The sequence below is a fragment of the Pungitius pungitius genome, chromosome 19 (assembly GCF_949316345.1).
Source record: "Pungitius pungitius chromosome 19, fPunPun2.1, whole genome shotgun sequence".
NCBI lineage: Eukaryota > Metazoa > Chordata > Actinopteri > Perciformes > Gasterosteidae > Pungitius > Pungitius pungitius.
The window spans coordinates 7,724,346-7,738,229 of NC_084918.1; the positions used below are offsets into that span (position 1 = coordinate 7,724,346).

Sequence of the window (13,884 nt, forward strand, 5' to 3'; positions counted from 1 at the left end):
GAACTAATGATGACTCGGAATGGCAACAACAACACATCAGGGCCAGTGACATCATTTCCTATGATGACATCATTTCCTATGATGTCACTGGCTGGAATGGATTGATGCGTGTAAACAAATTTGCTGTTGCCTTGTAACAAGGACACATCAAGGCCAGTGACATCATTTCCTATGATGACATCATTTCCTATGATGTCACTGGCTGGAATGGATTGATGCGTGTAAACAAATTTACTGTGGCCTTGGCGAATTGTGTTTTTTTGTCGCTGGAAATTCTTAATATGATTTTTATAAAAGGCAAAGGTTTCAAGATCTGCCCGAATTTCTAATGAATGGGGTTTTATCTTTGGGAGGAGTATAATCTTTTAATATGCTACAAATTTGTTGAGAACAGGCCACATTAATGGACACAAATAAATAATCCTGGTCTGACGGGATGTGTTAGCAGCAGCAGTTGACTACACTCGCTGCTCTTGGCTCTGATATTTATTGTCCACGTATTGTTTAAGGAGATCGCAGTAAAAAACGTGTTCACATCTCCAATAGTATGTGGCAGAATATATTTAAACCATAGATTTACTTATATTGAACTGTCCATGTTATTTGTCTAGGTTACATATGTCGAACTCGCGCCACCAGAGTGCGTACCGCCCGGCGTCAGCAAACCGTCGGTCAGACCCCCAGCGACCCCCCCCCCCCCCCCCTTTAGTCGCCAGCCGTTCGCGCCGATCGTCAGTGGCCCGCGTTCGCTCGAAGTGGGCAATATCTAGCTGATAGCTATTTCTGTTACCTTACCAAGAGATGAGAATAAACCACAGACAAGTCGTATATATTTCACTTTGCAAAGGGGAAGCCCAGTAGATGGTGTGTCGACTCCCCTGAACTCCCCTTTCCAACAGCCTTTTATTCGCATCCTTCACACACAAACAACAACAGGGTGGAACTTGGGGGCGGGGGCTTCCTCTGTTCTAAAGGGGTGCAGAGTTCATATCTATTGATATCTACTCCTGTGTCAGGGGTGCAGAGTCCATGTGTATTGATTTCTACTCCTATGTAGTGATATTTTACTACAGAGTTTACAAGCACGCGCTCATGCGTACAACATCTGTGTCAGGGGTGCAGGGGTGCAGAGTTCACATGAACGCGCCTATGATTACAACATCCTGTGTTAGTCAGCTGATGCTGTACCACTTCTTAGCTACACATGATTCATTTCTATAAGATGTTCCAAAAGCATAATAATCACCCACTGTGCCCTATCACTGGCCCGAACCTGAATGGAGTTTGACACCCCTGTTCTAACATATACGGGCCGTTTAACATATAACACAGAGGAACTGTTTGTGTCAATGTGTCTGGAAGAGAAGAGAATAATGAAGCACTAATTGCACCTTTTTTTCAATGTATGTATTATTGTTGGTTCATGTCTTTTGAAAGAAAAACAATTCGGATAATTAACTAATTAATTAATGTTTTGAATTAAACATAACAAATCATTTTAAGACATTCATTTATTTTCCTCTGAGATTTGTATTTGGAAATATAGTTCTTTTCAACCACGTGTCATTTTGCACAAAAGGAGGTATGTGTATGAGTGTGCAGGCTTATAATTGCATGATGCATTGCACAGTAACATCGGCACCTCAACCAAAATGAAACCACATAGTTTGTGGGGCATCATCTGATGGAATCATTTCCCCACCGGCTCCAGGTGCCGGGCCAGGATAAAGGCAGTCTATCACCAGAGACCCAGACAACTAATGTAGCATAAAGCTCAAAATTGAACCATGGTGGCTGCAACTTTTTCTTGTAACTGGGTCCTGCTTTACAAACTACAAAGCGCATTGAATGACAAATAAATGTGTTTTCTCAATACATCGCTAATAAGGTTAATTCAAGTCCCGCCTGGCCAGGCTGCATTAGCCTCCGTGTTTATCAGCTTTAGCTCTGTCACTTACGACTGACAAAAAGAAACGGTACTGGCAGCTACATTAGAATATCACAGAGTAGGAGTTGAATGCCCAATCTGCTCATCTGGTCTGACCCAAGTAAACAGTTTGCAGTGTAAGGTGTGGGTGTGTCTACGTGAACATGTCGTGGTGTGTGCTGCAGATGTATGGTCCCAGGCACGCATGGATGTCTCACTCTCCCTAACTGATTACAATGACAAATGTACGTGAGGCTGGAGCAGCACAATGGGCATCGCCAGCCAAAAGATAGACCTGCTTTTTTTTCTTTTTAAATGGCAGACTTTGAGGCTGCTGTTGACTGAATTAATTCTCTTAAGATGCTTCCACTGCATTGGTGCCACTCACGGCACACAGTTTATACATGGCGGAGAGCTAAACTAGAGGCTGCTGTTAAATTCATCAGGGCTACTGTTGCATACAGTGGGCCAGATAAGCCTCATTTGAATAATTCCCATATAGCTCCCCTGTTTAATCTCAGAGTTTACAGAAACGTGGTGTGTTGTGCTCGTAATGTAGTCTGCATTGTATTTTGGCCGAGAAATTATTAAAGTCCCTTCAGACTGAGAGATCTACGTATAATGGGCTTTATAGAAAAAATGGCATTTTAAATTATTTTCAGTCCTGCTGAATGCTTCTGAAATTTCCTTTTCCCATGTTCTAAAAGTCACCACGGTCCCTCTGGTCTGCGTTACCTGAAAACCAAGCACTTTAAGAGTAGTGATAACTGGCCAATCTTTGGGACGGGATGTAATTAAGAGGAAGAAAAAAAACAGGAGGAGAGACAAGTGATTGGACAAGGGTGGTTCATTAGCAGGAGCTGGTCCAAATTATCCAGCGTATAACAAGTAGCATAGAGAATGAAGGAAAGAGGATTGTATTGATACAATGACTATGTTTGGTTAGACCTCAGCTTCAGCCAACCATCAGCCAACCATCCACAAGGAATAGAAATGTTACTAAAGTAGTAAAATGTGTATAAACAGTACATCAGCTCATGGGGGACTGCTTCCAAGATTGCTTCTGCAGCACGAGTAGCTGAAGATGGATATTGTGTACAGGGTGCCAGGACTATTTTGGGAGCCTGAGCCCCTGACTTGTCCCTTGGCACCCGGTGATCAGCTTTGTCACCAGGCCGACCGTTAATACACCCTGTACGCTCCTCACGCCTCAGGAAGCCAATGGGTCTGTTTTCTCTTGAGAAGATGCTTACCTGGGAGGCATGACGGGCGGGTGGTGGTTCCTCCAAACCACCCAGCGGCCTTTTCTGTGTTTGCATGTTGCCCCCGTGTGTCCGGGTACTCCGGCTTCCAGGGGGAGGGGGGGGGTGTGCAAAAGTGAATTGTTGTTTGTCTCCATACGTCAGCCGTGCGACCACGGCAGTGTGTACGATAAGCAGATGGCTAACTATACCTTTTACACATACCTTTTTTATACATCAAATGTTGGAAAAACTGCAATATTGTCAGGTCATGATAAGACGGGGGACTCCATCTGTCTTGTTTGTACAATAAGGTGTGTGTATGACATGTCAGCTGAGATAAGATGACCTCAGGATATGAAACCTGTGTGACGCGTATGTCCAGTGTCCAGTAGGACACCTTTGAGGCATGTGTGTGTGTGTGTGTGTTGGGGAGTCGGATGGTGTAAACTCTGTCTCCTGTTTTGAGTGAGGACGTTTCTAACATAAACCATGATAACCTTAAGGTGCTTGGCACTTTTGTTGTAAAATGCAAAGACAAAGCTCTGCCTGCGGATGAGCAAACGCAGGATGAAAGATGTGCTTTGATGCTTCCACTTAAAGCAACACTTTTAAAAAAAACACAATTATTTTCCGTGTTTGATCTGATAGAACTCGCTCCCTGAAATGTTTGTCTCTCTGCTTGTTTATTCCATTTTGCATCTCATTGCCTCGCACTGCGCTACCCCTCAATGCGTCGTCGCCGCGCAAAAGATCGCCACGAACTGAGAGGAATCCTGCGGCACGTGCTCATATTGTTCAACTGAACACTTAAACACGCATTCGCGTTGCGTTCTCTCCCCGCTGTCTCCCATCTCTCCCTCCGTCTCTCTTTCTCTCTCTCTCTCTCTCTCTCTCTCTCTGTGTGTGTGCTTTCGCGGGGCTGAAGTCGTGTCCGGGAGAAGTTTGCGATGCGTGCCTCTGGAGTGCGTGGGGACTGTGGCGCATTGGACAGCGGTGGTGTTGAATGAAGGGAAGGAGGAGGCAGATCACACATTAACTCCTGTTGGCTGCGGGGACTCTCTCCAGTTGACGCAAGCGAAGGCAGAAGGATTCACTCGAAGCAACACCGACGGCGCTCGGGACCAGAAGAGACAAACGGAACACAAACGCCAACCCACTTCATTCTTTATCCTTTTGGCTAACCGGCGTTTCCTCGAGGGATTTTACGCACCGCAAAGGAGTGAAGAAAACGCTGCAGAGATGAGTGTTGCGTGGTTTTACATGCCCCCGAAGGGTCCCCTCTCCTGATAAAGGGACCAACGAGGACCAAACGCTGTCCCTGATATTTCCCCAAAGAAGATTGCAAAGGTGGAGCGATTAGAGAAGGGCTGATGACGGGACTATTAATCCTTTCAGTGCATCAAAAGCACCAAAGGGTATTAGAAACGCTTGGATGGAAATCGGCCGAGTGTTTAGAACTGTTTTTGGTTTTATATGAAACTGGCGATTAGTTCAATCTGCAAGGATATTTTGTTTTCCTCTGAAGATTTTAATTGAAGAGTTGATTTGCTTCTTTTTTTTGTTTCGCCGAAAGATTGGATGACACGAGCGGTTTCCCGGAGTGAATTTTCAGAAACTCTCAGCTCAATCTTTTTGTTTTCTCTTCAAGTATTCCTGAATCTAAATGGAATTTGTTGAGTCTGAGGCCGTTTGTGAAAGGAACAGACATGGTACATGGGCACAGCTTCCATCACGGTAAGGAATCCATGTTCATCAGCTGAAGCACACTTATTTGCATTCTTGTACCCGAACGGAAGAGAAGTGTACTTACCCTTTAATCAGAGGACGCTGAATTCAACTCAACATATGTGAAAACATCAAATATCACGAGGTGATGCAGACGATCTGCAACCTGTGAACTCGATGTTGAAGGTCGGCCTATAAGTTGTTGGCGGGATTGTAAGTCATAGTTGTGGGATTTTTTCCATTTATAGATATTTATTATCACGTTTTTATTAACATCTTTTGTGATATTTATCGTAATTAATTATTTTTTGGAATTGTTCATTTTCTTTCATCATATTTTAATTTCTTAATATGAATTAATTAGTTCATTGTTTTTAGGGGTGCGGGGTTAAGATTTATGGCTAACATATGAGTCACTCAGGATATGTTTTGACACAATTTTTAAACTATGGTCATTGAGGTTAACGTCTGAGCCATTTGGAGTGTATAAGCATAATAGATTATTTTTTATTACAGATGCCAATAATTAGCTGTTATTGCAATCATCTTAGGGATTGTCTGCTGTTCGGGGGATATTTATGGCCACAGTCAGACACAGGTTTAATTAGCATGTTGCTGATGTGCAGTATTGATTAAAACCGGAAATGTTGTCATTGGCGACTCAACCCTCCCCCAGCTGAAATCAAGCTGTGTTCAAAACAAAGGAAAGAAATATCATGAGTGGATTTCACAGTCTTTCGTCAAAATGCATTTTTCATTCTGTTCTTACAGTTGTTGCAAGTCTTCTCATACTTGGGTTGTCTGGAGCAACAAGGAAGGATACATCAGGTAATCCCCATCACCAAAGTCGCGTGTGTTGAATCCCTCAATTCAAAGCATTAATCTTTCACTTCTTTTCTCTTTGCTGTATGTGTCTTAAGTGAAGAACAACTCTGGAGTGAAGCCTGCTGGTCAATGTGGAACGTGGGTGAAAGAACCAGAAGGCGGGATCTTCACTTCTCCCAATTACCCAAACAAATACCCCCCAGACACAGAGTGTGTTTACATCCTTGAAGGTAAATATTCTGATTTAAAGAAGCAATGTGATTTAAAGCTAAAGGGATACGATTTGTTGGTTTGTTAGACAGTGGAGGGTTTTTCCACATAAGGAGGGGTTATTTGAATGTTCAGTACTGATAATCAGGTGATTACAATCACCTAAATGATTAATGAGGACATTAACCATTGCAGTTCAGGTGTTTTAGAGATAAATTGATTAAAAACCACTGTTGAGGTATTTAGTGCGTGGCCGTGCTGATAATGAAACAAGTTGAACCTTCGTCAATAAAAGACTTGACTAATATTTCACTCAATCGTGTGTGCTGGACGGTAATTATTTGTATTGTCTTCCAGCACCCCCAAGGCAGTGTATCGATCTACACTTTGATGAGAATTATTCGATCGAGTCCTCCTGGGAATGTAAATTTGACAACATCGAGGTTCGGGATGGACCGTTTGGCTTCTCCCCGATACTCGGACGCTACTGTGGTCAGCACAGCCCGCCTGATATCAGGAGTAGCGGCCGATATCTGTGGATAAAATTTGTTTCGGATGGGGAACTGGAAGCGGTGGGATTTTCAGCAAGTTACAACTTCACTGCAGGTACGACTTTTTGTTGCTGTTTTGCCTTGCTTCTCTTGTCAATTCACTTCTCTCTTTGTGGTGCGTTCGTGCTTTGTGGCCCTAACCGGGAGGCTCTAAATGAATAACAAAACATCGCCCAGGAAACTCGCCCTTGTGGGAGCCTCTTGCAGTTTTATTGATCGTCTGTCTGCACACTCTCAGTATTTGCGTTGGTAATATACTGACATTGACTGGGACACTCTTGTGACTGGCACAGCTATTTCTACTTTCTCTACGTCAGGACCGATGTGAAGCAGCTCAGATTTTAATTCAGATCAGCAGCACCACTCTACAGTTGAGACGGGTGGAAGAAGCAAAGAGAGTGTAGAAAACTAATCAGCATTGTCTGACACAATGGTGGAAATTACGGTTGTGTGTAAAAGCTTGGCTTCCTTAATTTGCCTCGTCTTCGGTTGAGGGTTGATGACAAGAAATCAGGAGGGAACCACAATTTCATACCTTTACCCTGCCAACTTTTTTAGTGTGCTTGAGCATTGAAGGCACAATGCCAGAAAGCACAAACAGTATATGCCAATTTATCTCCACAACCACTGCACCGTTCGTGCTATCTCATTGTTCAAATGAACACTTAGTAATGCAGTAAGTGCACCTTTTACCTTAAAAACATGCCACTAGCGACAAGCTATTAAAAAGAAAGCTAATTGAGATGAAGAGGGACTATAGATTTACTGTATAGCTACTGTGTGTAAGTGTGTGTGTTTTCTTCTTTAAGACATCAGGATGGTGAAGCTCTTTTTCTAGAATTAGTGGAGAAGTGCAGTCGCAAGGAAGGAAATCTACTGAATGAAGCAGAAATACTGCTGCTGTGGTAAAAGTTAAATTGCCAATGAAAAACTACTCCAGGCAGAGCAACCTTTGCTCCAAGGGTTCGGTGTAAAAATGAGTGTTAAACTATCAGTTACAATGAGTCTCGTGGATTTCAATAAGGGGTTTTCATAAAAAAGCTAAATATATATTAGAACAAAATTGTTCCAATTGAGTGTTGGGTGTGGATGTGTTGTGTAGATTTCTGCTCAGTCATGAATATCTGAACCGAATCATTTTTGTCAACTATGCTTAATGCCATTTTGCCATTTAGTTGAGTAACATTTACCAGTAGACAATATCATTTAATAGAGGGTGTTTTACCTCTAATATAGGCTACCATGAATCAAATAGTTTAACATTTAGACTTCATATATGAAGAGGACATTGGCTTGTCATCTTGAGTTTTTCATTTTAGCTGTCGCCATCTTGGATTTTTGCCATTGCCTTCTTGATTTTGCAACATCATTTGGGCTGTGGAGGAGTGACTTAAAGACACCACAAAAAGTTGTAGTGTTTATAGAAGGTATTGACTTTCCAATCGTAAGGTAGCAACTCCTCACAGTATACGCTGCTTGGGAGCATAAACCAATGTTTGCAATGTTTACTGACATAATAAATAAAGGGAGTACTTTTCTAAAGAAAAGGAGCCGCCCCCTAAAAAGCAAGTACAAGACACTTTCTTATTGGCATAACTTTTCTGAGCCAGAAGTTGCTGGTTTGTTCAGTAAAATGTAGGCTACTGACAGCACCCAGTTAGCTTAACTTAGGACAAAAAAGCTTAGCTGCTAATCAGACAGAAAGACAAACCACTTCACTTCCATTTGCATCATCCATCCTTGTGTGTAGACCGTTTTGAATCCCCATTTATCAGCTGCAAAGATGTTGGACAGAATCGTATGCACATACTGTGTATAATGGTTTCTATGTTTGGCTAGCTTACCAGCTGCTGTTGTTGTAGCTTCATAGTCACCGTAAACATTTTCTTACCCTTGGCCAGAAAAAAATAGACATATTTTCCATGATGTTGAACTACGTCTTTTCTAAACATTTAATATAGCTGTATCCTTGTGTTGAAATATGCATTACTTTACGGAAAATCTGATAAACTAGCTTCCCTAATGAATGTCATATAGATCTAAATAGAGTAAGCATATTGAAAAAAACTATCCCTACAAAAATACTTAAATCAATGCGAATGAAAGATAATTTGTATTTGCTCTGACTATTAAGGGCAGGAAATAAGCTTTCAGTTTACGTTTTGTGTAAGATGTGGTTTAAGCATCGTTTCCATTGTTTGCCTGCTTCGCTTGGGAGACTCATTGAAAATGTGCTGACAGGAAGGACAAAATGCCCACCCCTCAACTTGAAAGTGAATATCTGTGGCATATGATCTACATAATCAAAGTAGATAAAAGTCCTGAATTTGCCTGACTTGATACTTGATCTGCAGCTGCTCTACACACCATGCTAATTCACACAGCCCTCCTCTGATGAATGTAAGAGAAACAAAGAGACAACAAAGGGGACATGAATCAGCTCCTCCTCTTTCCTCAGTCATTTTAGGAGCGGATAGAAAAAAAACTCTCATACCTCTCCTTCACATTCTGTCCTCTTGTGCTCCTGGTGACTAATGCGTATGGTACAGAAAGCCAGTTGATGAACAAGCAAGAACAAACAAGAATCTTATCATATCTAGGGTCATATTATATGTGGAGGTACTTCAGTGAACCACTACGTGGATACGTGCTACGTATCCAGATTATTGGAGGCATCAGAGGAAGTAAGAGACGCTGGTGCAACAGTCTGGAGATCCAGTCACTAAGTGAACTTGCCTGTCCCATTGATGTGATCCGTACTTTATTTATCAAACAAATTACACCCAGATGCCTCATGTTTGGTCTCTTCTTGCGTCATAGATTGTTTACAGCAAATTTTTTTTACATTGCAGCTTGTTTTTGTCCCGAGTCCATGCGGCAGGCTGCATGTGTGACTCACGGAATTAAACAATTAAACATCTGTGTGAGTAAAAAACAGGCAAAGCTAGTATGTAGTGGTGGGCTGGACAGCAGGTGGAGGGGTCTTTCAATCATGAGAAAGACCCGTGTCAGAGATCAGTGCTTGTGTTCCAAAGCGTTATTGTGAAATCACGCATTTGGGACTTGCCTGAACCTTCACTCTTTCGTTTACTACTGTAATTCATGAGGCTGTCACACTAAAACGTAGGAAATACCTCTGTCCACAAGACAAATGGGGTTTCCAAAAAGTTCTTTAAAGAACAGGTCAGCAATTTTCAAAATATGCTTATTTTTTTGCAGAGTAAGATGACAAGATCGATACATGTCTGTGAGTCAAAATGCTTTTAGGATAAAGACCCGGAATCGCTAAATCTAGCTTGTTCAAATTGTCACAAAATCTGTGATCGCTCTAAAACACCAAAACCGTTGCACAAAACCTCCAAAGCAAATTGCTAGAATTGCTAACACGATTGCATTAGTGTGCATTCTGAATATTTAATCAGGATGGGGAATAACACATTTGGATCATACGCCTGGCGGTCAAGCCGAGTAACAAATGCAATCCAAAAGGTGGAAGGTGAAATGGACACCGATCCTTTCAAGGTAAAAGCTTTCTCAACTCCCTCTTCCTGCCTATTCAAGCATGCCAAAAGGTAAGATAATTGCAGTCACTGGCAAATTTTCCCTCACAAAAACAGGGACACTTCTAAACTGGTATGATCCATGTCTATTGACTCACCCTGCCTGACCGAATTGATTAGAATACAGGAAGAATCAGGATAATAAGAGCCGTCAATAATTGAGGTGTAAATGCATAAGTCTGTGTATTGGATGTCGATATCAAGATACAATTTACATATCAATGGACCCTTTGCCAAACCTGCTACTTTTTCAGTCTTGGATTTAAACTAAGCTAACTGGTTTTCATATTTAACATTCAGACATGGAAATTGTATTAATCTTCTCATCTTGCTCTTGGCACAAAACAGGATATGCATTTTTGCCAAACTGTTCCTTTAAGTGCGTCTTGATGCACCATTAGTGACTCTCTCAAAACTGCAGGGATGCAATACACTTAACCACGACACGTTATCCTAATGGCACTTTGAAGCATCAAACAGGGCCTACAGTAAGTGTATTGGAGGTGTCGTCACGTTCTACTGCTCCATACGTTCACATATAAAAGACAGCGCAGTCATTTAAATGAGGGAAGGCTGACACAGAAGTTGCAAATCACCCACGAGTGGAGTTGTGTAGGAAAGGGCCAGAAGCCCCAGGGACAGGATGTGATTGACTCAGCATAATAAAACCTAGGATGATTTTTTTTTTTTACATCCAGTCTTCCTGTGTTATTATTCTGCTCGAATAAATTCAAGTTGTTGAAATATGTCTATGTGCTAACACAACCAAAGCATAATGAGTCTAATTCATTTGTCTGTCATTGACAGTAATCTAACAGGCTTCATGGCCCCCATGACGGATGTCAATGGATTTACATCATCTCTGGAGGTTGATGACAAAGGCGACGTGTTACATTGTGACCGGCAGCCCTTTGTTCTTCCATATACTATAATTTGCACAAAGAAAAGTTGAATGCAACATGTGCAGCGAGGGAAATTACACAGTGGTGGAACAACGGTGTGAATATTTCTTTTTGTAGGGGATTTTGGCAGCATTGTGCCTTCGGTGTGTCCTTGGGGGCCGTCACCTCAGAACCCTGTGGACTGGTAGAATAAGTGGTGTTTCAGCACCTAAAGCCAAAGCCGGAGCAAAGAAAAGCTGCAAACTGTCCCCATCTTGCTTCTGTACTTAGATCACTGGCTGTGTGCAGAGCCAAGACCCGCTGGTGAGGCAGAGTTTGCTCTCTGGTGACTAGGGCAGTCAGCAACATTTCCTTGACCCAAAGACAAGTGATGCTGTTCCTGTATTGAAAAACATACCCAAGGCCCCTTCAGTAGCACTGCCACTGTATTTTATCTTTGATCAAGAATTCTGAGCTATGACTAATTTATTTCTGATCAAGATGGCACTGATAGATCAAACCCATTAATTGCCCAAACCAAGCTATGGCGAGTCACCTGAAATGTAAGATTATTGCTTCAATAGGATATATGGGCCTATCATGAAGGAGGCAGAGCCGTGAGATTGAACCTAGATGGGTCGAAAAGGGAAAATTGAACTGTAGAGATTGACTCCTCAGTCTCGGAAAGGACTGACTTCAGCGGCACCATCGTCGGGCCAGAACACAGAGTTCAGCAACTTCCCGGCGTCACATCTTCCTCCAATGTCATTTCCCAATGGCAAAACCCGACATTTAAATGTTTGAGTTCCTTTTTTGTTCAACTGCATTCATTGGACTCCCAGAATGAAGTCCCCCAAAACCATGACATTTTACAGATTGGCAATAAGCAATCCCAATTCATTATAGTCCTTTCCAAAAAAGAAAATCATGGAAATGTCAAATATTTTCTAAACAACATGATATTAATATGGTTTAGGTGAGAAACAAACCATTCAATTGTGTAATCATGACTCCAAATAGGTAAAACCGAGCTTGTGGTTTGACTATTTTTATTATGACATCTCTCAACCTAAATCCTACAAAGACCTTGTCCTACACTGCAACTAAGTCACCGGGAGTAGAATTACATTTCCCATAGCTCAGCAGTGGTAGGGGTTGAGACTCGCAAAGTTGCGCAGAGGAAATGAGAGAAATCTCCAATGTTGCATTTTCTCCCAAGATCTTTGCAACGAGTGGAGTGTTAGCCTGAATGAGGCAAACACGTCATTCCTTGTGAATCGACATTTTCATTATTCTACTCTGCGACTGTTATTCTTAGTGGTATATGGGTTTTTCTCTCTAGGTGTGCATTACTCACTAAGCTAAGCACACAAAGTATCTTCTTTGTTTTACCTGTGGAGCCCCTCATCCCTTTTGTGATTTGGAGTTCCGATTGCCACATCAACTTCATTTTCTGAAGAATCTCCTGTGCTCCGATGTGAGTGAGGAAGACTGACGGTTGCTGCGTTTGAGCTCAGCTGAAGACACCCGTCCCTTGACACTGACTCTGTTTTAGTAAAAGGAGATGGATGGAGTCAGTTAGCATTTCAGGCACACCTCTTGCAGCTGTGGAATAGGACAGTTTCGCCCTCGCTCTCTGAACTCATCCCTGTGTCTCTCTTTCTGCAGCTAACACTACCTCTTTTCTTCTCTCATAGCATGTCTCACTGACGTGCATGGCTCATGCTCTCTATGTGTAATGCACCAGATCCAAGTGAAACAAAATGTCCTATGCACCCACCTTGACATACATGTGTAACATACTTTCTGTGGAGCTCCAGGACAATATGGTATATGCAACCCTGTAGTGTCCACATATTTCCAGTCTTTTACAACCTGGTTCTTAGTTTTCATAACTTGCAAATTGCAGTAATTACAGTCAACTTAAAATGTTTTGTGATAAAGATCCGTTCATAATATGGATTAGACTTTCCATTTCATCTTTGACAAAACAAATCTCTTAAATTGTAAATAAGTGGATATATCTTTTCAGCATCCACCCCCCATCAAGGCCTATTCAAAATCACAAATTAAAATGGCTTTGCTTTGGAAACTTTGTTGAACTTTGACAGACAAAGTGATTCTGTGTTGAATTCATTTTTTTATAATTAGTAATTATTTGGGTTTTGTTAACAAGCAAAGAAACAAGAGTCAATGATACAGATAAGCAACGCCTTCTAAAGCTGTTAATTCATGTTTCTAGGCCTCTCTTGAGATTGTGTCCCTGTGTCTCAAAACAATATTCAACTGACAACAAACCTTAGCAGGTAACATTAGCTACCATGGGGAGATCTGGTCCCTGACTAGCATCAGCATGTTCCCAACTGGCCATGCATGCTGTTAGTCACACCAACTTCCCCGGCAACTTGTCCTTGCATTTAACAACTCTGAACCACTTTCTGGTGTGCCTGCACCTTTTTTTCTCTTTCTGCCTTATGGGACTCCTCTCCCGTTCTTCCTCCGACATTCCACCTTGATCCAGTCTGCTCTGCAGAGAAGTCCCGGTACAAATTGTTCACCAGCTTAGCAGACTCCCAGCCTTCACTCAGGGGGCAACCAGTCAGAGTTTATCACCCCGTGAAACTAAACTCACTATCCAACAGGACTTTTGATAGTTACGTCCTTCGGCTGTTTCAGCCGCTCCCAGCCAATTACCTTGCAGATCAATCAGCGGCTCAGCCTGAGTCCTTCTCCTATTCTCTGGGGCAGTTTGCTACCCAGCCATGCCGTTCAGATACGGATGCCGTGGGGGTCAAGATGCCGCTCTCTTGTAGCCTGAGGACTGCAGTAATGTAAGCCACGCTGTTTGTGTGGATGTATTTATTTGTTGCCTGCTTCGGGGATTGCAGTGAAAAGGTTGTGTCAGGTATCGACTGACTGCACACACCATACTTGCGTATTAACACCCTTGTGTAGCTACAG

At 42.2% G+C, this 13,884-nt stretch overlaps 1 protein-coding gene across 4 annotated transcripts in view; it reads left to right on the forward strand.

The window, feature by feature from the left end:
* Nucleotides 1–3,873: 3,873 nt before the first annotated feature.
* Nucleotides 3,874–13,884, forward strand: part of neto1l (neuropilin (NRP) and tolloid (TLL)-like 1, like) — a 56,639-nt gene continuing 46,628 nt past the window's right edge. For 2 of the 4 annotated variants that reach the window (XM_037455342.2, XM_037455341.2), the window contains exons 1-4: nt 3,876–4,905; nt 5,668–5,724; nt 5,817–5,951; nt 6,289–6,537. In XM_037455342.2, the coding sequence (XP_037311239.1) occupies nt 4,878–4,905; nt 5,668–5,724; nt 5,817–5,951; nt 6,289–6,537 (469 nt within the window). In that variant the 5' untranslated portion in view covers nt 3,876–4,877. Of the gene's footprint in view, nt 4,906–5,667; nt 5,725–5,816; nt 5,952–6,288; nt 6,538–13,884 lie in introns of all 4 variants that reach the window. The other 2 variants (XM_037455339.2, XM_037455340.2) reach the window with 2 other exon arrangements.